The 26362-nt window shown below is 40.9% G+C and overlaps 1 protein-coding gene across 3 annotated transcripts in view; it reads left to right on the top strand.

Moving 5' to 3' along the window:
* TTN (titin) overlaps positions 1-25808 on the top strand; it is a 276655-nt gene extending 250847 nt beyond the window's left edge. For all 3 annotated transcript variants that reach the window (XM_045480371.1, XM_045480370.1, XM_045480369.1), the window contains 28 exons: positions 206-499; positions 1204-1491; positions 1605-1904; positions 1986-4052; positions 4149-4451; positions 4556-4861; positions 4990-5280; positions 5377-5673; positions 5801-6106; positions 7252-7557; positions 7643-7924; positions 8129-8722; positions 8843-9130; positions 9231-9530; positions 10010-10312; positions 10857-11159; positions 11263-11847; positions 11966-12271; positions 12386-12685; positions 13427-14002; positions 14121-14426; positions 14799-15392; positions 15529-21143; positions 21271-21427; positions 22555-23246; positions 23349-23502; positions 24037-24339; positions 24472-25808. In XM_045480371.1, the coding sequence (XP_045336327.1) occupies positions 206-499; positions 1204-1491; positions 1605-1904; positions 1986-4052; positions 4149-4451; positions 4556-4861; positions 4990-5280; positions 5377-5673; positions 5801-6106; positions 7252-7557; positions 7643-7924; positions 8129-8722; positions 8843-9130; positions 9231-9530; positions 10010-10312; positions 10857-11159; positions 11263-11847; positions 11966-12271; positions 12386-12685; positions 13427-14002; positions 14121-14426; positions 14799-15392; positions 15529-21143; positions 21271-21427; positions 22555-23246; positions 23349-23502; positions 24037-24339; positions 24472-24770 (16715 nt within the window). In that variant the 3' untranslated portion in view covers positions 24771-25808. The remainder of the gene's footprint in view (positions 1-205; positions 500-1203; positions 1492-1604; positions 1905-1985; positions 4053-4148; positions 4452-4555; positions 4862-4989; positions 5281-5376; positions 5674-5800; positions 6107-7251; positions 7558-7642; positions 7925-8128; positions 8723-8842; positions 9131-9230; positions 9531-10009; positions 10313-10856; positions 11160-11262; positions 11848-11965; positions 12272-12385; positions 12686-13426; positions 14003-14120; positions 14427-14798; positions 15393-15528; positions 21144-21270; positions 21428-22554; positions 23247-23348; positions 23503-24036; positions 24340-24471) is intronic.
* Positions 25809-26362: the final 554 nt, after the last annotated feature.

The raw sequence follows: 26362 nt of genomic DNA, 5'->3' as shown, positions 1-26362 counted from the left end.
ATCACTAGAGTGCTGGTCAAATAAAGCAAAAGATATGATTTTAAGTCAGTCTAATAAAATAATTTAAAGTTCTTTTTAAAGACCCATGCTACAAAAAATTGAAATTAAAATGAGTTTGAGGGATTTATTCACTTTACTTTTCTCCCATTGCTAATGAAGAATTGGTTACAGAAATGATGCATTTAATTTCCATATAATTTTTTAGACCCACCTGGCACTCCTGACTATATTGATGTTACCCGGGAAACCATCACACTTAAGTGGAACCCACCATTGCGTGATGGAGGCAGTAAGATTGTGGCCTACAGCATTGAGAAACGGCAAGGGAGCGATCGTTGGGTCAGATGCAACTTTACCGACGTCAGTGAATGTCAGTACACAGTCACAGGACTTAGTCCTGGGGATCGATATGAGTTCAGAATAATTGCAAGAAATGCTGTTGGAACCATAAGTCCGCCCTCACAGTCTTCTGGCATTATCATGACAAGAGATGAAAATGGTAAGTATTTACAACTGATTTCCAAATATGATTAAAAGCATTTGCACTTTTTAAAGATACTTTTGGCCCCTGGTCTGTAAAAGGGGGAGCAGGAATCTCATTTCATGCAGATTACCCAGGGTTGTTAGGTGGATGGGTTAGATTTTCTACCTTTCAGATGAAGAGAAGGAAAAACAACATTGGCATCAATTCTTTTTACCATGACTATGGTTTCGCTTCATTCCCATATAAATAGCATGCAAGTGGGAATGAATTCTTAGTTTTGATTTCAGTCATTTATAATAAAGAAAAACACTCTCGAGAATAACTGTCAAGCTTTACGAAGTTACTAAAATACAATATACACCCAGCAGTACAATCAGCATTTTGCTTGAGTGCAGCTGATGACCTCTTATAGGAACTTGTTTGACTATACAGCAGCATTAGGAAGTAAGCGATCTACAAATGTTTCTTCTCTTTCTATAAGTGGCAATGCAAATTAACAACATGACAGACATAAAAAGGAGATAACCTAATAGCATGCAGATGTTCAACCCCGTAATCTAAATTCTCAATTATCAATCCTACTTTCATAATAGCCCTTGGTAACACAGGATAAACATTACCTTCTATGCTTTAGGATGGTGCTAATGAAAAACACATTTATGTTTTTATTAAGCCAAACTAACACATATCATTTCTTTTTTCTTTTTTTTTTTTTGTAGTTCCACCAACTGTAGAGTTTGGCCCTGAGTACTTTGATGGCATCATTATTAAGTCTGGAGAGAGCCTTAGAATTAAAGCTTTGGTGCAGGGACGTCCGGTACCTCGAGTAACTTGGTTCAGAGATGGAGTAGAAATTGAAAAGAAGATGAATATGGAAATAACTGATGTCCTTGGATCCACCAGCCTTTTTGTTAGAGATGCTACCCGGGACCATAGTGGTGTATATAGTGTGGAAGCCAAAAACGCATCGGGCTCCACAAAAGCAGAAATTAAAGTTAAAGTACAAGGTACTTCTGAAATAGCTTCTTAATCTTGCCATTTACAAGTCTTGGGGTAGAGACATGCCTGGTTGCATTTTAACAGAGAAGGATAAATTAACTCTGGAAACTTTTTCTTATAGATACACCAGGAAAAGTAGTTGGGCCAATAAGATTCACCAATATTACTGGCGAGAAGATGACTCTGTGGTGGGATGCTCCTCTCAATGATGGCTGTGCTCCCATCACTCACTACATCATTGAAAAACGGGAAACCAGCAGACTTGCTTGGGCACTAATTGAAGATAATTGTCAAGCCCACAGCTATACTGCCACTAAACTAATAAGTGGCAATGAATACCAATTCCGTGTTTCTGCAGTCAACAAGTTTGGTGTTGGGAGGCCACTTGATTCTGACCCAGTGGTTGCTCAAATACAATACAGTAAGTGTCTGTTTTCACTAAGTGGTATAATGTCAAAAGATTAACTTCCAACCAACATGTCTAATTTGTTTCCTTTCACAGCTATTCCTGATGCTCCTGGCACTCCAGAACCTAGTAATGTAACAGGCAATAGCATTACGCTGACATGGACAAGGCCAGAATCAGATGGTGGCAACGAAATTCAACATTATATCCTCGAAAGGAGAGAAAAGAAGAGCACACGATGGGTGAAAGTGATCAGCAAACGACCAATCTCTGAGACAAGATACAAAGTCACTGGTCTGATAGAGGGCAATGAGTATGAGTTCCATGTCATGGCTGAAAATGCTGCAGGAATAGGACCTGCAAGTGGTATCTCAAGACTAATCAAATGTAGAGAGCCAGTCAGCCCACCAAGTGCTCCCACTGTGGTCAAAGTGACAGATACATCCAAGACAACTGTGAGCTTAGAATGGTCTAGGCCAGTGTTTGATGGAGGCATGGAAATAATTGGATATATTATTGAAATGTGCAAAGCTGACTTGGGAGACTGGCACAAGGTAAATGCAGAGGCATGTGTGAAAACAAGATATACAGTCACTGATCTACAAGCAGGTGAAGAATACAAATTCCGGGTTAGTGCTGTCAATGGTGCCGGAAAAGGAGACAGCAGTGAAGCGACCGGTGCAATTAAAGCAGTTGACCGATTAACAGCTCCTGAGTTAGATATCGATGCAAACTTCAAGCAGACTCATGTCGTTAGAGCTGGGGCCAGTATTCGCCTCTTCATTGCCTACCAGGGTAGACCTTCTCCTACAGCTGTATGGAGCAAACCTGACTCTAACCTCAGCATTCGGGCTGATATCCATACAACAGACTCCTTCAGCACCCTCACCGTGGAAAACTGCAACAGAAATGATGCAGGGAAATATACCCTCACTGTAGAAAACAATAGTGGTAGCAAGTCAATCACATTCACTGTAAAGGTGCTAGACTCTCCAGGTCCACCTGGCCCAATCACTTTCAAGGATGTGAACCGCGGATCTGTTACACTGATGTGGGATGCTCCTATCCTTGATGGTGGTGCCCGAATCCATCATTATGTGGTAGAAAAACGAGAAGCAAGTCGTCGTAGCTGGCAGGTTATCAGCGAAAAATGCACTCGTCAGATCTTCAAGGTCAGTGACCTGGCAGAAGGTGTTCCATACTATTTCCGTGTTTCTGCAGAAAATGAGTATGGTGTAGGTGAACCCTATGAAATGCCAGAACCAATCGTAGCCACAGAACAGCCTGCTCCACCTAAGAGACTTGATATCATTGACACAAGTAAATCCTCTGCAGTCTTAGCTTGGCTTAAACCTGACCATGATGGAGGCAGCCGGATCACTGGCTACCTCCTTGAAATGAGACAAAAGGGATCTGACTTCTGGGTTGAGGCTGGTCACACCAAACAGCTGACTTACACAGTGGAGCGCCTTGTTGAGAACACTGAATATGAATTCCGTGTGAAGGCCAAAAATGACGCTGGCTACAGTGAACCCAGAGAAGCCTTCTCTTCTGTCATCATCAAGGAGCCTCAAATTGAGCCCACTGCTGATCTCACTGGAATTACTAATCAGCTCATAACTTGCAAAGCAGGAAGCACATTTACCATTGATGTCCCAATCACTGGTCGTCCTGCTCCTAAAGTAACATGGAAGCTTGAAGAAATGAGACTTAAGGACACAGATCGAGTGAGTATCACAACAACAAAGGACAGAACCACCCTGTCTGTAAAGGACAGCATGAGAGGTGACTCTGGAAGATACTTCTTGACCCTGGAAAATACAGCTGGTGTTAAAACATTTACCATCACAGTCGTGGTCATTGGAAGGCCAGGGCCAGTAACTGGCCCCATTGAGGTCTCATCTGTCTCAGCTGAGTCATGTGTCCTATCATGGGCTGAACCTAAAGATGACGGAGGCACTGACATTACTAATTACATAGTTGAAAAGCGTGAATCAGGTACAACAGCTTGGCAGCTTGTCAATTCCAGTGTCAAGCGCACTCAGATTAAAGTCACTCATCTCACAAAATACATGGAATATTCTTTCCGTGTCAGTTCAGAGAACAGATTTGGTGTCAGCAAGCCTCTGGAATCAGCACCAATAGTTGCTGAGCATCCATTCGGTAAGAAAAATAAGAATATTTCGAAGTCCATTATTAAATATTTCCCTTGAATTTTATAAAACTGTATTCATATTTGATACCTTTATTTATATTTAGTCCCACCAAGTGCTCCTACAAGACCTGAAGTCTACTATGTGTCTGCCAATGCCATGTCTATTCGTTGGGAAGAACCCTACCATGATGGTGGCAGTAAAGTCATTGGCTACTGGGTTGAGAAGAAAGAACGTAACACCATTCTTTGGGTGAAAGAAAACAAAGTGCCATGCTTAGAGTGTAACTACAAAGTGACTGGTTTGGTAGAAGGACTAGAATATCAGTTCCGAACATATGCACTCAATGCTGCAGGTGTTAGCAAAGCCAGTGAGGCTTCAAGACCTATGATGGCTCAAAACCCAGTTGGTACGTACCAATATTTAATCAGTACATTCATTTATTATCATCATTATTACTGGTACTAAAATTCAGAATTGTATTTTTTAACTTCATTTTTGCATCCCTTCCAGATGCACCAGGAAGACCAGAGGTGACAGATGTTACAAGATCAACAGTGTCACTGATTTGGTCTGCCCCAGTATATGATGGAGGCAGCAAGGTTGTGGGCTACATCATTGAGCGTAAGCCAGTCAGTGAGGTTGGAGATGGTCGCTGGCTAAAGTGCAACTATACCATCGTATCTGACAATTTCTTCACTGTGACTGCTCTCAGTGAAGGAGATACTTATGAATTCCGTGTGTTGGCTAAGAATGCAGCAGGAGTAATTAGCAAAGGATCAGAATCTACAGGCCCTGTCACTTGCCGAGATGAATATGGTAAAAAAAAAAAAAAAAAAAAAAAAAAAAATTTTTTTTCAATGTTCATGTTCTCCTTTTAAATTATCACAATTTATGTGAAAATAAACTGTCCTATATTTATTCACATCTATTTTTGCCCATGACAGCTCCACCCAAAGCTGAACTGGATGCCAGATTACAGGGTGATCTGGTTACCATAAGAGCAGGCTCAGATCTTGTCCTTGATGCTGCAGTTGGTGGCAAACCTGAACCCAAAATTATCTGGACCAAAGGAGACAAGGAACTAGATCTCTGTGAGAAAGTCTCTCTGCAGTATACAGGCAAACGAGCAACTGCTGTGATCAAGTTCTGTGACAGAAGTGACAGTGGAAAATACACTTTAACAGTGAAGAATGCCAGTGGGACCAAGGCCGTGTCTGTCATGGTCAAAGTCCTTGGTAAGCATGTCAAATGTTCTTTTATTTTTTATAGCATTTTTAAGTGTGGGTAGAAAAAAAGATCTTAATCGTTGCTTGCCATTACACTTGTTTCAGATTCCCCTGGCCCATGTGGAAATCTAACTGTCAGCAGAGTAACAGAGGAAAAGTGCACTTTAGCCTGGAACCTTCCTCAGGAAGATGGAGGAGCAGAAATAACTCACTACATCGTGGAAAGACGTGAGACCAGCAGGCTCAACTGGGTGATTGTTGAAGCCGAATGCCCAACACTATCCCATGTGGTTACCAGACTCATCAAGAACAATGAATACATATTCCGAGTGCGGGCAGTAAACAAATACGGCCCTGGTGTGCCTGTTGAATCAGGGCCAATTGTAGCCAGAAACTCATTCAGTGAGTATTAACACTTTTAAACAAGTTGGTAGTTAAATATAATGGGATCGGGGGAGAGGAGGACAATCATATCAACAGTGATTTTGTATAATTCTGACCATCCTTATTTTCATAAAAATATAAACAGCTATTCCATCACAACCTGGCATACCTGAAGAAGTTGGGGCTGGCAAAGAGCATATCATCATTCAGTGGACGAAACCTGAATCTGATGGTGGCAATGAGATCAGCAACTACCTAGTAGACAAACGTGAGAAAAAGAGCTTGCGCTGGACACGTGTCAACAAAGACTATGTGATATATGATACCAGGCTGAAGGTTACTGGCCTCATGGAAGGTTGTGATTACCAGTTCCGGGTGACCGCAGTGAATGCCGCTGGTAACAGTGAACCCAGTGAAGCTTCCAACTTTATTTCATGCAGAGAACCATCATGTGAGTTCTAAGAATCGCACATTAACCTAATGCCCATCAAAACCATGTTACAAATAATTTTCTAACATACCATTTCCAAGACCTTCTTGAATTTATGAATGATCTAGAAAAGCATATGCTTTTTAGAGAGATCTTAAGTATAGCCAATCAGAACATTTTAACTACTACTTCCATTGATAAGTTAGCAGTTACATTGTTGAAAATTATTGCAATATTTTCTAGTCTATGTAAAAAATAAATTATTTTACTACTAATACAAAAGAGATATATTTTATAAATATTCCTAAGAATGGAAAAAATGTGGTATAGTGATAACTACTAAAAAGAAAAAAAAGTCTCTCTTAAGAAGAGCATAAAGTTTAGTATTTTAATAAGTACCTAACAAAATTATTGTCACAAGACCTTCAAAAATGAGTGACAAATCCTTGAACAGAGTTTGAGCTCAATGACTAAAGAGTAAACCACTGTGGCTGAATAGGGGAAGTAGAAGAAACCAATTCCTGTACTCACTAGAAACATAGAGGTAACAAGTGATATTAACACTATGAAAGCTGAGCAACTAAGGAAAAGTCCCTGAGAACAGGTATGTTAAGCAATGAGCTGAACTAGAAGAACCCAGAATAGCTAGCCAAAGTAGCAAGAAAACCATCTAGCTTTCTAAGAAAGTGTAATTTTTTTAATTCAATAATGATGAGGATAATGATATAGCATACAGTGCTGCCCTATATTAGCAGAAGAGCTAAATTACACAGATTATCTTGGTGAGTGCTAACAAAGAACAATAATGCCTTACACTTCTGGGGATAGAAGAATCAGAAGAAAGATCAGTTAACCACATACTTGTGGGTTAAGATGCAAAGATTATAAGTTAACTTGTGTTTCTTATGGCCCATAAGGATACACCTTCAATGAATCCCACTTTTTAAATTTTTAATCCTTTACTAAATAAAGGCCTTTGAAAATACTGAATTTAATAAATTATAGGGTTTTTTTCTTAAACCTTAATTACAACATTAAAAGACCTTTTGAAATACTGGTGGGGCGGGGGGAGAATAATGCACTTGTGAGTCTCAAAAACCAAAAATACAAACCCCAAAACTTCCTTATTTGTATCATGTCTGAATCCCCCTTTTTAAATTCCATAGATACCCCTGGACCACCTTCTGCTCCAAGAGTTGTGGATACCACCAAGTACAGCATTAGTTTGGCATGGACCAAGCCCATGTATGATGGTGGCACTGACATCACGGGATATGTTCTTGAAATGCAAGAGAAAGACACCGATCAGTGGTACCGAGTGCATACCAATGCCACAATAAGAAATACTGAATTCACCGTGCCAGACCTTAAAATGGGCCAGAAATACTCCTTCAGGGTTGCTGCTGTGAATGTGAAGGGTATGAGTGAATACAGCGAGTCAACTGCTGAAATTGAGCCTGTGGAGAGACTAGGTATTTGTAATATAAGCTTTTAGGTGAATTATTTTCTCATCATACCTGTTCATGAATTAATTAAATTTTGACATTTACTTTCCAGAAATACCAGACCTAGAACTCGCAGATGATTTAAAGAAGACCGTGACCATCAGAGCTGGGGCCTCGTTGCGCCTGATGGTGTCTGTATCTGGAAGACCACCTCCTGTCATTACATGGAGCAAGAAGGGCATTGACCTTGTAAACCGGGCAATTATTGACACCACTGACAGCTACTCTTTACTTATCGTGGACAAAGTTAACCGGTACGATGCTGGAAAATACACCATTGAAGCTGAAAATCAATCTGGCAAGAAATCAGCAACAGTCCTTGTTAAAGTATACGGTAAGTATTTGTCTTAAAAATGACTATGCCAGGAGATGTCTTACAAAAAAAAAAATTACTTTGTCCTATGATTGATCACCTTTCTAGAGAGAAACTACGTTGAATACATTTTCCCATAAAAAAAACAAAACAAAACAAAAAACTATCAACCAATCAGCAAATAAGTATGAATCTTGCATTCTGTTTTTTTTTTTTTTTTTTTAGATACTCCTGGTCCCTGTCCTTCAGTGAGAGTTAAGGAAGTATCAAGAGATTCTGTGACCATTACCTGGGAAATTCCCACAATTGATGGTGGAGCTCCTGTCAACAATTACATTATTGAGAAGCGTGAAGCTGCCATGAGAGCATTCAAAACAGTAACTACCAAATGCAGCAAGACACTTTATCGAATTTCCGGACTTGTAGAAGGAACCATGTACTATTTCAGAGTGCTGCCAGAAAATATTTATGGCATTGGGGAACCTTGTGAAACATCTGATGCAGTTCTGGTCTCAGAAGTACCTCTGGTGCCTACAAAGCTAGAAGTGGTCGATGTCACCAAATCAACTGTTACTCTTGCCTGGGAAAAACCACTCTACGATGGTGGTAGCCGACTCACTGGATATGTTCTTGAGGCCTGCAAAGCTGGCACTGAGAGATGGATGAAGGTTGTCACCTTAAAACCCACAGTCCTAGAGCACACTGTTATTTCCTTAAACGAAGGTGAACAGTACCTATTTAGAGTAAGGGCACAAAATGAGAAAGGTGTGTCAGAACCAAGAGAGATCGTGACAGCCGTAACTGTACAAGACCTCAGAGGTATGTATCAAATTGCCAAAAAACATCAATAATAGTAGGTAAAATAAAAATTCTGAATTCATGATACTTCGTCATTAGAAATAATGTTTAAGAATAAATGCCTACTTTCTTTCCTCACAGTATTGCCAACAATCGATCTTTCTACAATGCCTCAAAAGACCATCCATGTCCCAGCTGGCAGACCAGTAGAACTGGTGATACCAATCGCTGGTCGCCCACCTCCTGCTGCTTCCTGGTTCTTTGCTGGTTCTAAACTAAGAGAATCAGAGCGTGTCACGGTTGAAACTCATACTAAAGTAGCTAAATTAACCATCCGTGAAACCACTATCAGAGATACTGGAGAATATACACTTGAATTAAAGAATGTAACTGGAACTACTTCAGAGACCATTAAAGTTATCATTCTTGGTAAGGATGTGTGACAAAGACACACAAGTTGTTGATGTTCAGTCACCCAACTTTGATTTGAAGTGAAAACTAACTTCCTGGATTTCTTTCTCTTTCATAGACAAGCCTGGTCCACCAACTGGGCCTATTAAGATTGATGAAATTGATGCTACTTCAATTACCATTTCCTGGCAACCACCTGAATTGGATGGTGGTGCTCCACTGAGTGGTTATGTGGTAGAACAACGTGATGCCCATCGTCCAGGATGGCTGCCAGTGTCTGAATCAGTGACTAGACCGACATTTAAGTTTACCAGACTCATTGAAGGAAATGAGTATGTGTTCCGTGTGGCTGCAACAAACCGCTTCGGGATTGGCTCTTACTTACAGTCTGAGGTCATAGAATGTCGCAGCAGCATCAGTAAGTCCTTGGACCCTTAAGTCTCCCATTCTCCCCACCTTATTCTGAATGTTAACAGAAAGGAATTTGTTTTTACTATGCCCTAAGCAAAAATAGATCACAGAATTAACCCCAGGGTCTTTCTAAGGTTTCTGAATTTTCTTGGAAGTTTTCAACATGGTTAGTTTTTTTTTTTTTTTTTTTTTTTTGGTTTTTTTGTTTTGTTTTGTTTTAATGAAAGAGAAGAGGAAGGCAAAAAGGAAGGAGGGAGGGAGGCAAGAGGGACTAGCTAGGTCACAGAAAAAAATACAGAATGTGTGCTTAATAAATGTTTATAAAATAGAAGAAAGTGAGGAACCTCAAGTACAAAAATGAAAACATTAGAAAAAGGGTCACAAGCCTTATAAACTACTTAAAAAGCTAAGACACACAGAAATGTAGGCGTCTTTATTTTAATTTATTCCCATTGCCATAATGTGTTTACCTCTGTCTTGCTGCAGGTATTCCTGGACCTCCAGAAACATTACAGATATTTGATGTCTCCCGTGAGGGCATGACACTGACTTGGTATCCACCAGAAAATGATGGTGGCTCCCAAGTGACTGGATATATTATAGAGCGCAAAGAAGTGAGAGCAGATCGATGGGTCCGTGTAAATAAAGTACCAGTGACTATGACACGGTACCGTTCCACTGGCCTTATTGAAGGCTTAGAATATGAACACCGTGTCACAGCCATTAATGTGAGAGGGACCGGAAAACCAAGTCGTCCTTCCAAACCCATCGTTGCCATGGATCCAATTGGTAAATACATTTTGTATTAAGTCAACGTATCGAGGTATAATTTAATGTAGTAAAATTTACCCTTCTGAAATATGTAATTCTAAGTTTTTAAAAGGTCCTGTTATATAACCACCACCACAATAAAAATACAGAATACTTTCATCAGCCCAAAAAGTTCATTTGTCACCAATCCCCTCCCTGCTCCAGCCCCTAGCAACTTTTGGCAAGTAATTTTTTATTCTCCTCTTGAGTCTATTCCCTACTCTTTAAAAAAAAAGGGACTTAAAATATATGCCCTATATCAGTGTTAAATTTTTAGAACAATATCTCTGAAAGCACTTTAAAAGCTGATAATGAACGTAAGATGGCAGTAATCATAAATAAAGCACATTTAAGACAAAGGAAAAAGAGTTTTGAGTATTTTTAACTGATAATAATGAATAAAATTTTAACAACAGTGTATTCTAATGCCAACAGTTCATGTTTACACAACTGAATGTTAGGTGGCACAGTTGATTTTCAGCTTTGCAGCAACTTTAACAATATGTTGTTGTCTTATTCCCAGCTCCTCCAGGAAAGCCGCAAAACCCAAGAGTTACTGATACAACAAGGACATCAGTCTCCCTGGCCTGGAGTGTTCCAGAAGATGAAGGAGGATCTAAAGTCACAGGCTATTTGATTGAAATGCAAAAAGTAGATCAACACGAATGGACCAAATGTAACACCACTCCAACCAAGATTCGGGAGTATACTCTAACACACCTACCTCAGGGCGCTGAATACAGATTCCGGGTCCTAGCCTGTAACGCTGGTGGACCTGGGGAGCCTGCTGAGGTACCAGGAACAGTCAAAGTCACTGAAATGCTCGGTAAGACATACGATCATTTACTTTCTGCTATGATTGTCTTAAGATTTGTTTCTTACCATCCACCCCACAAAAATGCTAATTGTAACTGGATCTTTTTTCCCAGAATATCCTGATTATGAACTTGATGAAAGATACCAAGAAGGTATCTTTGTAAGACAAGGTGGAGTCATCAGACTTACCATACCAATCAAAGGAAAACCATTCCCAATATGTAAATGGACCAAAGAAGGCCAAGATATTAGTAAACGTGCCATGATTGCAACCTCTGAAACACACACTGAGCTTGTAATCAAAGAAGCAGACAGGGATGATTCTGGCACTTATGACCTGGTTCTGGAAAACAAGTGTGGCAAGAAGGCTGTTTACATCAAAGTCAGGGTGATAGGAAATCCCAACACTCCTGAAGGGCCACTTGAATATGACGACATACAAGCTCGCTCTGTAAGGGTCAGTTGGAGACCCCCTGCCGATGATGGCGGTGCCGACATCTTAGGCTATATTCTTGAGAGACGAGAAGTGTCTAAAGCCGCCTGGTATACCATTGATTCCAGAGTCCGAGGTACATCTCTGGTTGTAAAAGGCCTCAAAGAGAATGTGGAATACCATTTCCGTGTTTCAGCTGAAAACCAGTTTGGCATAAGCAAACCTTTGAAGTCTGAGGAACCAGTCATACCAAAAACACCACTGAGTAAGTACTCTTCCAACCACAACACTGTAAAAATTCTTTCAGTACTCTTTGTTTTGTAAGCCATCAGCTTACAAGATATGGGGTTGTACTCTTAACACGTTTCCTACTTTATATCCAGATCCTCCAGAGCCTCCAAGCAATCCTCCAGAAGTACTTGATGTGACCAAGAGTTCTGTCAGCCTGTCCTGGTCCCGGCCCAAAGACGATGGTGGTTCTCGAGTCACAGGCTACTACATTGAACGCAAGGAGACATCAACTGACAAGTGGGTCAGACACAACAAGACTCAGATAACGACCACAATGTACACTGTCACTGGGCTTGTTCCTGATGCTGAATATCAGTTCCGCATCATTGCACAGAATGATGTTGGCCTAAGTGAGACCAGCCCTGCTTCTGAACCAGTTGTTTGCAAAGATCCATTTGGTAAGGAGAGAGTTTCTAAAGGGTTTCAAATCATAGAGGCAAGCCATCTTGGTCTTTCTCTTTTATTTCAGCAGTAAAGCTGATTCCCTTTTCAATTGTTTTAAAATATTTCAGATAAGCCAAGCCAACCTGGAGAACTTGAGATTCTTTCAATATCCAAAGACAGCGTCACTCTACAGTGGGAGAAACCTGAATGTGATGGTGGCAAAGAAATCCTTGGATACTGGGTTGAATATAGGCAGTCTGGAGACAGTGCCTGGAAGAAGAGCAATAAGGACCGCATCAAGGACAGGCAATTCACAATAGGGGGTCTGCTAGAATCTACTGAATATGAATTCAGAGTTTTTGCTGAGAATGAGACTGGGCTTAGCAGACCTCGAAGAACTGCTATGTCTGTAAAGACTAAACTAACATGTAAGTTGGCATTAGTTCTCTGCTCATGACCTACAAACTAAGTAACATGTTAAGGCTAATTCTTTCCCTATATTAAGTAGATATCTAGAAAACTTTATTGGAGGCCAAGTGTTTGGGCAGAATCACTCACTTTGGCATATACACACACATGGAATAGCCAATACATTCTACAGGAAGTCATTCCAAGCACATAACTTCAGTAGATATTAGGTGCAGAACCTAAACAAGGGCCAAGATACTACAGATTTATAGACATAATTCATACTTCTCCAAGCCCCTATACATTGTTTTTTTAGTGAGAGTGAGAGTGAGAACGAGAGTGGGACAGGGGCAGAGAGAGGGAGAGAGGGAATCCCAAGCCGGCTCCACGCTCAGCGTGGAGCCCAATGTGGGGCTCAATCCCACAACATTGGGATCATGACCTGAGTTGATATCAAGAGTCGGATGCTTAACTGACTGAGCCACCCAGGCATCCCACTCCTATACATTGTTGATGTCTCCCAATGTAAAGGGAAAAGTCACTCTACATAATAATGTAATGGTGAGCTCACTGAATCCCTGTTTTCCATAGGACCCCAGGAAAAGCACTATGAAATTTTTAAGAATTAGACTCATATATAAACCATGGTATCTAATAAAGTGTTAGTCAAAAGGATAAATTCATTCCTGATATACAAGGACAGAGGATTACAGATTTGGTAGTAATATTAATACATTAATATTATCTTTCATATCCTTCAGCTGGAGAGGCTCCAGGAGTGCGCAAAGAAATGAAGGATGTTACCACCAAGTTGGGCGAAGCTGCTCAACTCTCATGCCAGATTGTTGGAAGGCCTCTTCCTGATATTAAATGGTACCGGTTTGGTAAGGAGCTGGTACAAAGCCGGAAGTACAAAATGTCTTCAGACGGACGCACACATACTTTAACAGTAATGACAGAGGAACAAGAAGATGAAGGTGTTTATACCTGCATAGCTACAAATGAGGTTGGAGAGGTAGAAACCAGTAGTAAGCTTCTCCTACAAGCAACACCACAGTTCCATCCTGGTTACCCACTGAAAGAGAAGTATTATGGTGCTGTGGGTTCGACACTTCGACTTCACGTTATGTACATTGGTCGTCCAGTACCTGCCATCACTTGGTTCTATGGCCAGAAACTTTTGCAAAACTCAGAAAACATTACTATTGAAAACACTGAGCACTATACTCATCTTGTCATGAAGAATGTCCAACGTAAGACTCATGCTGGGAAATACAAAGTTCAGCTCAGCAATGTTTTTGGAACAGTTGATGCCATCCTTGATGTAGAAATACAAGGTATTTCGTTTTAGTTTTTTTTTTTTTTTTTAATTTTTGAAGAAAAAATAGGTCTCAGGAGACACACTACAAAAAAAAAAAAAAAAAAAAACACTACAATTGTGTTTTCTCCCAACAGATAAACCCGACAAACCTACAGGACCAATTGTGATAGAAGCTCTATTGAAGAACTCTGCAGTGATCAGCTGGAAACCGCCTGCAGATGATGGAGGCTCCTGGATCACCAACTATGTGGTGGAGAAATGTGAGGCCAGGGAAGGGGCTGAATGGCAATTGGTGTCTTCAGCCATCTCAGTGACAACCTGTAGAATTGTAAACCTCACAGAAAACGCTGGCTATTACTTCCGAGTTTCGGCTCAGAACACTTTTGGCATCAGTGACCCTCTAGAGGTTGCCTCAGTTGTGATCATTAAGAGTCCTTTCGGTGAGTACAACCTCTTGTACAACCTCTACAATCTTCATATGGCAAAATTCCATCTTTACGTAAAACTCTTGTTAATAGAAATAACTTTTGAAAGGAAACAGTCAAGACTCAGGCAAAGTACAAGCACCTTTTATCCCATTTAAATTGAATTTTTGCACATCTTTAAGGGCAAAAACGAACCCCATCTTCTTCTTTAAAAAGGAACTTTGTGTTTTGATAAGTTTCTTAGTATAAAGTAACCCATTTCGTTTTTCTGGAATAGCAATTCTTAGAACCTTGGAGTTCATAAAATGTTATTTTTGAAAACTAAGCTTTTAATAGAGCTGCTTGTTTCACCTCATGACTAAAATCCTTTTTGTTTCTTTGAAACAGAAAAGCCAAGTGCTCCTGGCAAACCAACTATTACTGCTCTCACAAAAGATTCTTGTGTTGTGGCTTGGAAGCCACCTGCCAGTGATGGAGGTGCAAAGATTAGAAATTACTACCTTGAGAAACGTGAGAAGAAGCAGAATAAATGGATTGCTGTGACAACAGAAGAAATTCGAGAAACTGTCTTTTCAGTGCAAAACCTTATTGAAGGTCTTGAATATGAGTTCCGCGTGAAATGTGAAAACCTAGGTGGGGAAAGTGAATGGAGTGAAATATCAGAACCTGCCATTCCTAAATCTGATGTCCCAATTCAGGCACCACACTTTAAAGAGGAACTGAGAAATCTAAATGTCAGATATCAGAGCAATGCTACCCTGGTCTGCAAAGTGACTGGTCACCCAAAACCTATTGTGAAATGGTACAGACAAGGCAAAGAAATCATTGCAGATGGATTAAAGTACAGGATTCAAGAGTTTAAGGGTGGTTACCACCAGCTCATCATTGCAAGTGTCACAGATGATGATGCCACAGTTTATCAAGTCAGAGCTACCAACCAAGGGGGATCTGTGTCTGGCACGGCTTCCTTGGAAGTGGAAGGTAAATACTACAAATCTATAAACATCAGTTTGGTGCTAGATGACATATTAATTAGGGTTTGTGGGGGGTGGTTGTTGCACTTAAATAGTGTTGGGTATTGCTAAATTATATTCTTTCTTCTTTTATTCTGATACAGTTCCAGCTAAGATACACTTGCCTAAAACACTTGAAGGCATGGGAGCGGTTCACGCTCTCCGAGGTGAGGTGGTCAGCATCAAGATCCCTTTCAGTGGCAAACCAGATCCTGTGATCACCTGGCAGAAAGGACAAGATCTGATCGACAATAATGGACACTACCAAGTTATTGTCACAAGATCTTTCACATCACTTGTTTTCCCCAATGGAGTAGAGAGAAAAGATGCTGGTTTCTATGTGGTCTGTGCTAAAAACAGATTTGGAATTGATCAGAAGACTGTTGAACTGGATGTGGCAGATGTTCCTGACCCACCCAGAGGAGTCAAAGTTAGTGATGTCTCACGAGATTCTGTCAACTTAACATGGACTGAGCCAGCTTCTGATGGTGGCAGCAAAATCACCAACTACATTGTTGAAAAATGTGCTACTACTGCAGAAAGATGGATCCGTGTAGGACAGGCCCGAGAAACACGTTACACCGTGGTCAACTTATTTGGAAAAACAAGCTACCAGTTCCGTGTGATAGCTGAAAACAAATTTGGCCTGAGTAAGCCTTCTGAGCCTTCAGAGCCAACCATAACCAAAGAAGACAAGACCAGAGCTATGAACTATGATGAAGAGGTAGACGAAACCAGGGAAGTTTCCATGACTAAAGCATCTCACTCTTCAACTAAGGAACTCTATGAGAAATATATGATTGCTGAAGATCTTGGGCGTGGTCAATTTGGAATTGTCCACCGTTGTGTTGAAACATCCTCAAAGAAGACTTACATGGCCAAATTTGTTAAAGTCAAAGGGACTGACCAGGTTTTGGTAAAGAAGGAAATTTCCATTCTAAACATTGCTAGACACAGAAACATCTTATACCTCCACGAATCATTTGAGAGCATGGAAGAATTAGTTATGATCTTTGAGTTCATATCAGGACTTGACATATTTGAACGCATTAACACAAGTGCTTTTGAACTTAACGAAAGAGAGATTGTAAGTTATGTTCGCCAGGTCTGTGAAGCACTTGAGTTCTTACATAGTCATAATATTGGACACTTTGACATTAGACCAGAAAATATCATTTACCAAACAAGAAGGAGCTCCGTCATTAAAATCATAGAATTTGGTCAAGCCCGTCAGCTGAAGCCAGGGGACAACTTCAGGCTTCTGTTCACTGCCCCAGAATACTATGCACCTGAAGTCCACCAGCATGATGTTGTCAGCACTGCCACAGACATGTGGTCACTTGGCACGCTGGTGTATGTGCTGTTAAGTGGTATTAATCCATTCCTGGCAGAAACTAACCAACAGATAATTGAGAACATCATGAATGCCGAATATACTTTTGATGAAGAAGCATTCAAAGAGATTAGCCTCGAAGCCATGGATTTTGTTGACCGGCTGTTAGTGAAAGAGAGAAAATCTCGCATGACAGCATCTGAGGCACTCCAGCATCCATGGCTGAAGCAGAAGATAGAAAGAGTCAGTACTAAAGTTATCAGAACATTAAAACACCGGCGTTACTACCACACTCTGATCAAGAAAGACCTCAACATGGTTGTGTCAGCAGCCCGAATCTCTTGCGGCGGTGCAATTCGATCTCAGAGGGGAGTCAGTGTCGCTAAAGTTAAAGTAGCATCCATTGAAATTGGCCCTGTTTCTGGACAGATAATGCATGCAGTTGGCGAAGAAGGAGGATATGCCAAATACGTATGCAAAATTGAAAATTATGATCAGTCTACCCAAGTGACTTGGTACTTTGGAGTCAGACAGCTGGAGAACAGTGAGAAATATGAAATCACCTATGCAGATGGAGTAGCCACCATGTACATCAAAGACATTACCAGATTTGACGATGGTACCTACAGATGCAAAGTAGTCAATGACTACGGTGAAGACAGTTCTTATGCAGAGCTATTTGTTAAAGGTGTGAGAGAAACTTATGACTATTACTGTCGTAGAACCATGAAGAAAATTAAGCGCAGAACTGACACAATGAGACTTCTGGAAAGGCCACCAGAATTTACCTTGCCTCTCTATAACAAGACAGCTTATGTGGGTGAAAATGTCCGGTTTGGAGTAACTATAACTGTCCACCCCGAGCCTCGTGTAACATGGTATAAGTCTGGTCAGAAAATCAAACCAGGTGATGATGATGCAAAGTACACCTTTGAGTCTGACAAGGGTCTTTACCAGTTAACAATCAGCAGTGTAACTATGGATGATGATGCTGAATATACTGTTGTGGCAAGGAACAAATATGGTGAGGACAGCTGTAAGGCAAAGCTGACTGTAACCCCACACCCACCGCCAACAGATACAACCTTAAGACCCATGTTCAAACGGCTGCTGGCAAACGCAGAATGCCAAGAAGGCCAAAGTGTCTGCTTTGAGATCAGAGTGTCTGGCATCCCCCCACCAACATTAAAATGGGAGAAAGATGGTCAGCCACTGTCCCTTGGGCCTAACATTGAAATTGTCCATGAAGGCTTGGATTATTATGCTTTGCACATCAGGGACACTTTGCCTGAAGACACAGGTTATTATAGGGTCACAGCCACAAACACAGCTGGATCTACCAGCTGCCAGGCTCACCTACAAGTGGAACGCCTAAGGTATGTCAAACAAGAATTCAAGAGTAAGGAGGAGCGTGAACGACATGTACAAAAGCAAATTGACAAGACACTAAGAATGGCTGAAATTCTTTCTGGCACTGAAACGGTGCCACTGACCCAGGTGGCCCAAGAGGCTCTGAGAGAAGCTGCCATCCTTTACAAACCAGCTGTAAGCACCAAGACCGTAAAAGGGGAATTCCGACTTGAAACGGAAGAAAAGAAGGAAGAGCGAAAACTCCGTATGCCTTATGAAGTACCAGAGCCACGCAAATACAAACAGACTCTAATAGAAGAAGACCAACGCATTAAGCAATTTGTGCCTATGTCTGACATGAAATGGTACAAAAAGATACGTGATCAATATGAAATGCCTGGGAAAATTGACAGAGTTGTACAGAAAAGACCCAAGCGCATCCGCCTTTCCAGATGGGAACAGTTCTATGTGATGCCTCTTCCACGCATTACAGATCAATACAGACCTAGATGGCGTATTCCCAAACTGTCCCAAGATGATCTTGAAATGGTGAGACCAGCCCGCCGCCGCACACCTTCTCCTGATTATGACTTTTATTACAGACCTAGAAGACGTTCTCTTGGAGACATGTCGGATGAAGAACTTCTCCTGCCCATTGATGACTACTTGGCCATGAAAAGGACAGAGGAAGAGAGGCTGCGTCTTGAAGAAGAGCTTGAATTAGGCTTCTCAGCCTCACCACCAAGCCGAAGCCCTCCACGTTTTGAGCTTTCTAGCCTGCGTTACTCTTCACCACAAGCTCATGTCAAGGTGGAGGAAACAAAAAAAGACTTCAGATATTCAACCTATCACATCCCCATGAAGGAGGAGACTAGCACAAGTTATGCAGAACTGCGGGAACGGCACGCCCGGGCCTCCTACAGACAGCCGAAACAACGGCAAAGGATCATGGCCGAGAAAGAAGATGAAGAGTTGCTTCGCCCAGTTATGACCACCCAGCGACTGTCGGAATACAAAAGTGAGCTTGAACACATGTCAAAGGAGGAAAAGTCTAGAAAGAAATCCAGGCGACAGAGAGAAGTGACAGAAATAACAGAAATTGAGGAAGAATACGAAATCTCAAAACATGCTCAAAGAGAGTCCTCCTCATCTGTGTCTAGACTACTGAGGCGGCGGCGTTCCCTTTCTCCAACCTACATTGAGTTAATGAGGCCAGTGTCCGAGCTGATCCGGCCACGTCGACAACCAGAGGAGGAATATGAAGAGGACACAGAAAGAAGGTCTCCTACTCCAGAGAGAACTCGCCCACGTTCCCCCAGCCCTGTGTCCAGTGAGAGATCACTCTCAAGATTTGAGAGGTCCGCAAGATTTGATATCTTTTCCAGGTACGAGTCCATGAAAGCTGCTTTAAAGACTCAGAAGACATCAGAAAGGATGTATGAAGTTTTGAGTCAGCAGCCTTTTACGCTGGACCATGCGCCTCGAATCACACTGAGAATGCGCTCCCACAGGGTACCATATGGCCAAAATACACGTTTTATCTTAAACGTTCAGTCTAAGCCAACTGCTGAGGTTAAATGGTACCATAATGGCGTTGAACTCCAAGAAAGCAATAAGATTCGTTACACCAACATGAGCGGGGTCCTGACCCTGGAAATTCTGGACTGTCACACCGAGGACAGTGGAACATACCGTGCTGTGTGCACCAACTACAAAGGTGAGGCTTCAGACTACGCGACCTTGGATGTAACAGGCGGGGATTACACCACCTATGCTTCCCGACGCAGAGACGAAGAGGTCCCCCGGTCTGTCTTCCCTGAGCTAACAAGAACAGAGGAGTATGCGGTTTCATCATTTAAGAAAACATCTGAGATGGAAGCTTCTTCTTCAGTCAGGGAAGTGAAGTCACAGATGACAGAGACAAGGGAAAGTCTCTTAGCATATGAACACCATGCCTCTGCAGAAATGAAAAGCGCTGCAGTAGAAGAAAAGTCGCTGGAAGAAAAATCCACACACAGAAAGATCAAGACAACTCTGGCCGCAAGAATTCTAACAAAGCCAAGGTCCATAACCGTGTATGAAGGCGAGTCCGCAAGGTTTTCTTGCGACACAGATGGTGAGCCGGTACCCACTGTGATCTGGCTGCGTGGAGGACAAGTGATAAGTACCTCTGCCCGCCACCAAGTGACCACCACAAAGTACAAATCGACCTTTGAGATCTCTTCAGTCCAGGCTTCTGATGAGGGCAACTACAGCGTGGTGGTAGAAAACAGTGAAGGGAAGCAAGAAGCACAGTTTACTCTGACTGTTCAAAAGGCCAGGGCTACTGAAAAGGCTGTGACATCACCACCGAGAGTCAAATCCCCAGAGCCTCGAGTGAAATCTCCAGAAACCAGTAAGGCTCCAAAACAAGTGAAATCCCCAGAACCAGTTACTTCTCACCCAAAATCCGTATCACCCACAGAGACAAAACCCACACCAACAGAGAAAGCTCAGCAGCTCCGAGTCTCCGTCCCACCCAAGATAACTCAGTCCCTGAAGGCTGAAGTTTCTAAAGATATTGCAAAGCTGACCTGTGCAGTCGAAAGTAGTGCATTATGTGCAAAAGAGATCACCTGGTATAAAGATGGCAAGAAACTGAAGGAAAATGGGCATTTCCAGTTTCATTATTCAGCAGATGGTACCTATGAGCTCAAGATCCATAACCTCACGGAATCGGATTGTGGAGAATACATTTGCGAGATATCTAGTGAAGGTGGAACTTCCAAAACTAACTTCCAGTTTACAGGACAAGCCTTTAAGAGTATCCATGAGCAGGTGTCAAGCACATCAGAAACTAAGAAAGCAGTTCAGAAAACTGCTGAGTCTACAGAAACCAAGAAAACAGAAGCAAAAGCTCCTGAACCAATTTCCTCCAAACCAGTAATTGTTACTGGGCTGCAGGATACAACTGCTTCTTCAGACAGCATTGCTAAATTTTCAGTTAAAGCTACTGGAGAACCACGGCCGACAGTCATCTGGACAAAGGATGGAAAGGTAACCATTTCTTAATTATCTCCTGATGGTATCTCCTAAAAATCTAACTTCTTCCCTCATCTCCATCTCCCCAAAAATGTTTAAACTTAACTCACTTTTTAACACTCAAATAACTTGCATTCTACAGGCTCTTACACAAGGAAGTAAATATAAACTCTCTGAAGACAAAGGAGTTTTCTTCTTAGAAGTTCATAAGACTGATACTTCTGACAGCGGGCTTTATACTTGCACCATAACAAATTCAGCTGGATCTGTGTCCTCTAGCTGTAAATTAACTATAAAAGGTAGGTTGGCTTTTGTTCGTACCAATATTTTTCAGAAAAACAATATTAAGGAAACTTTCTAAACATTCTCCCTTACATACACATGCGCACACACACACACACAAATATTAAAGTAAAACTTTCATTTTTTAATGTTTAATGTTTATTTATTTATTTTGAGAGCAAGAAAGTGAGAGAGAGCATGAGCAGGGGAGGGGCAGAGAGGGAGAGAGAGAATCCCAAGCAGACCGTACTGTGTCAGGGAAGAGCCAGATGTGGGGCTTCTTCTCACTTACTGTGATCATGACCTGAGTCAAAATCAAGAGTTGGACAGTTAACTGACTGAGGTACCCAGTAAAACTGTTTTCCAAATTCCAGAATACCATTTGTATGCAAATACACGTATTTAAAGAAAGCCTAATAGTAGCATAAAAAGCACATATCAGGTACCTAATTATATGTGGTATTATTTAAGATGCCAAAGAGGCAGCCACTGCTCCCAAGAATATTTAGGAATAAAGTCAGGTGAATATACAAAATGGTACTGCTTCCATAAACTTTCACTCTTGCTAATTTTCCAAAGCAGTGCAGTTTGTAAAAGAGCTATATTACTTTTCCCAGTTAAAATTAAGTTGCTTTCAAGGGCACCTGGGTGGCTCAGTTGGTTAAGCATCCAACTTTGGCTCAGGTCATGATTTCATGGTTCGTGAGTTCAAGCCCCACATGGGGCTCTGTGCTGACTGCTAGGAGCCTGAAGCCTGCTTCAGATTCTGTGTTTCCCTCTGTCTCTGCCCCTCCCCTGCTCACACTGTCTCTGTCTCCCTCTCAAAACTAAATAAAAATTAAAAAAAAAAATTAGGTTGCTTTCCTTCAATCTTCTAAAACATAATTCAATTTTTTTATTAATCAAAATTTCCTAAATGCACACCTATCCTAAATAATTTGACTATTCTTTTGAGACTTTTCCCTTAAGTCATAAGAACCATCTTCAATTTAGTTAAGAATCATTACACTGATCTCAAAAATCATGCATGACAACTTTTTTTGTGTGTATATTATTTATTCACTTGCAGAACTACAAAAGAGTAAAGGGTGGGACCTCTTTCCAATTAAGTTTGCCTAACAACTAACAGAGGTTTCTTTTTTAGCTGTAAAAGACACTGAGGCACAGAAAGTATCTACACAAAAGACCTCTGAAGTTTTATCACAAAAGAAGGCGGTTGTCCAAGAGGAAATTTCCCAAAAAGCCCTCATTTCTGAAGAAATGAAAATGTCTGAAGTGAAATCTCAGGAAAAGTTAGCCATCAAGGAGGAAGCTTCAAAAGTTCAGATTTCTGAAAAAGTCAAGAAGTCAGAAGCAACCTCTCTGGAAAAATCCATTGTCCATGAGGAAATCACTAAAACATCACAGGCATCGGAAGAAATCAGAACACATGCCGAGATTAAAGCATTGTCTACTCAGATGAGCATAACTGATGGTCAGAAAGTGACCTTAAAAGCCAACATTGCTGGTGCCACTGATGTGAAATGGGTACTGAATGGAGTAGAGCTCACTAACTCTGAAGAGTACAGATACGGTGTCTCAGGCAGTGATCAGACCCTAACCATCAAGCGGGCTGGTCACAAAGATGAAGGGATCCTCACCTGCATTGGCAAAACCAGCCAAGGGATCATCAAGTGTCAGTATGACTTGACCCTGAGCAAAGAACTCTCAGATGCTCCAGCCTTCATCTCACAGCCCAGATCTCAAAATATTAATGAAGGACAAAATGTTCTCTTTTCTTGTGAAATCAGTGGTGAGCCATCCCCTGAGATCGAATGGTTTAAAAACAACTTGCCAGTAAGTTTAATTATGAATATGTCATTGAAGAAAATTTAAAATGGCACATCTATTCCTGAAGAGCTCAAAGAAACATTTCTTTTTTTCCCCCTTACATTTTAGATTTCTGTTTCTTCAAATATCAGTGTAAGTCGCTCCAGAAATGTATATTCTCTTGAAATCCGAAATGCATCAGTAAGCGACAGTGGAAAGTACACAGTTAAGGCCAAAAATTTCCATGGCCAGTGTTCAGCTACTGCTTCCTTAACAGTCCTTCGTAAGTAGATCTTTCCCTTTTTTTTTTTTTTTACTTGCTTAAGGCCTTTATATATTTTTTGTTTTTTTGCCTTTGTCTTCCGAGCACAACCAACTCCGATGAGCCTTATTAAATTCCGTAAGAGGCACAGGTCTCCCCTCATCCTTACAAAGTTTCTTGACAGCTAAACAGATATGTGGATAAATTAACTTTCAAAGCCAAGCTACCAAGTGCCCTGTTACATTTGTTTCCAGAATGCACAAAATCTATATTATTTTCTATATGACTAATCATTTTTCTCCCAGTTATTCTAGCACCTGCATGTAATACAATGATAGAAATATAAAAGATACGTTTCTTGGAGACATTGAGCTAGCTCTTGACAAATGTATGTATTTGCTTATGCTTCCACAGCAAATTGTTTGGGTTACGTTACTGTGTGTGTGTGTGTGTGTGTGTGTGTGTGTAAGTTTTCCATTTCTGCAAGTCAATGTCAGATGTCACCAATTAACCGGATGTCATCAATGTTCACTGTGTATCTGCTATGCTCCACAGCTCTAGTTGAAGAACCTCCCAGAGAGGTAGTATTGAGGACAAGTGGTGACACGAGCTTGCAAGGAAGCTTCTCGTCTCAGTCAGTCCAAATGTCTGCCTCTAAGCAGGAGGCCTCCTTCAGCACTTTCAGCAGCAGCAGTGCTAGCAGCATGACTGAAATGAAATTTGCAAGCATGTCTGCCCAAAGCATGTCCTCCATGCAAGAGTCCTTTGTAGAAATGAGTTCCAGCAGTTTTATGGGAAAATCTAGTATGACACAACTGGAAAGCTCAACTAGTAGAATGCTTAAAGCAGGCATAAGAGGTGAGCAATGAAATTACTGGTAGAGGTAGATAAGCCTAGTAGCACGGTATAGCCTTTAGTTCATACAATTTAGTAGAAAGTAAATCATTGTGTTTTCAGTTCCTAAAACATTTTTGTTGTTGTTCCATAAAGGAATTCCACCTAAAATTGAAGCTCTTCCCTCTGACATCAGCATTGATGAGGGCAAAGTTTTAACAGTAGCCTGTGCTTTTACGGGTGAGCCTATCCCGGAAATAACATGGTCCCGTGGTGGAAGAAAAATTCAACATCAAGAACAACACGGGAGATTCCACATTGAAAACACAGATGACCTGACGACTCTAATCATCATGGATGTACAGAAACAAGATGGTGGACTTTATACCCTTAGTCTAGGGAATGAATTTGGATCTGACTCTGCCACTGTGAATATAAACATTCGATCTATTTAAGAGAGCCCGTGCTCTCATACTCCTACTCATTCTTAACCTTTCACACATGATTCACATGGACTAATCTTTCTGATCTGTAAATATTAAAAAAGAAAAAGTAGTTGTGTATCAACCTAAATGAGTCAAAGTTCAAAATTATACATTTCAATCTTTTCATAATTGTTGACCTAAGAATATACATTTTCTAGTGACATGTACATACTGTATATAGCCGGATTGACGGTTATAAAGTTTTGTACCATTTATTTTATGACATTTTACAATGTAACTTTTGAAACTAACTGTTGGCAGGAGAAAGTTTCTTATGAAACGAATACCCTGCTCAACACTTAATCAATTTTTGTGCCTCAACATAACGTTGATGTCTAAGTATGCCTCAGTGGGTTGAGAAATTCCCCACTGAAGATGTCCTATCCACTTAAAATATGATGCCATGCATGTAACCTGACATGTGCACCAATACCTACTGAATCAGGAATGTAAGGCATTGGTGATGTTTGCATTTACCCTCCTGTAAGCAACACTTGAACGTCTTACATTTTCTGATGATGTCACACTCAAAATTATGACTTAGATATTACCAGAGCAGAGTGTAACGGCCAACACTTTGTTCGCTCATTTTGCACTGTCTCTGACCATAGAGAATGCGGGGATAGCTTGGAAAAGTAACATCGCCTGGCCATCCCTTCATTTCACCAAGCTATTCAAGTATTCCTTTGCCAGAGCAGTGTCAACTCTTGGAGGTTCTGGGGTGCAGCCAACGCCTTCGTGTGGTAGCTCTAAATTTAAATTGAAACCTGAGAAACTGGGGCAACTAAGCAATGAGCCACAGCAAAAAAAAAAAAAAAAAAAAAAAAGAACAACAACAAAATAAAGCTGTCGTTAAACTAAAAACAACTACAAGATTACTAACTGCCCAGAATGTCAATTTGATGTAGTTCCTTTCATGCAGGTATAAATTCGATTATTAGTTACAATTGTTGGACCTCCTTGAGAAATAGTAACAACAAAATAAAGCAAGCTATCTGCACCTCAAAATGTGTGGTTGGTTGTTTTGTGTGAAATCCTGGGGTTGGGGAGTATGACTGAACAAATCACAGAAATGATCACAGATCAGGCAAAGTGGCCCATGACGATAGGGTTCAAAATGGCCCATGACGATAGGTTCCTTAAAGCAAATATTTGAATTATTGTGTTGGACATAGTCAACATTTTTTAAAGCATAGATTTGATTCTCATGGATAAATTCATCCTCAAAAGTCAATAAAAAAAAAAAAAAAACAAAATAACAGCTTACATCTTTTAAACTTATCAAGAAAAATATTTTTATGGGAACTCATTCAACTAAATCCATCAAAAATACCAAACATCTACAATTCCCACTATTTTGTGCTAGACACCATAGGGAACGACGCAAAAGTGAGCAAGATAATACAGACCCTATCCCTCAAAGGAAGGCAGTCAAGAGAAAATGATAACTTCAGGGAAAATGATGTTGTGCAACTGAATCCATATCCCCTACTGCAACTCCAAGTTGAGACAGAATAAAGGTTCTCAAAACTAAAAAACACATGTTCAATGGTACACTCCTA

This window comes from Leopardus geoffroyi, chromosome C1 (assembly GCF_018350155.1).
Source record: "Leopardus geoffroyi isolate Oge1 chromosome C1, O.geoffroyi_Oge1_pat1.0, whole genome shotgun sequence".
In the NCBI taxonomy this organism is placed as follows: domain Eukaryota; kingdom Metazoa; phylum Chordata; class Mammalia; order Carnivora; family Felidae; genus Leopardus; species Leopardus geoffroyi.
Note: the sequence above shows the minus strand (reverse complement) of the source record. Positions and strands in the feature narration are given on the sequence as shown.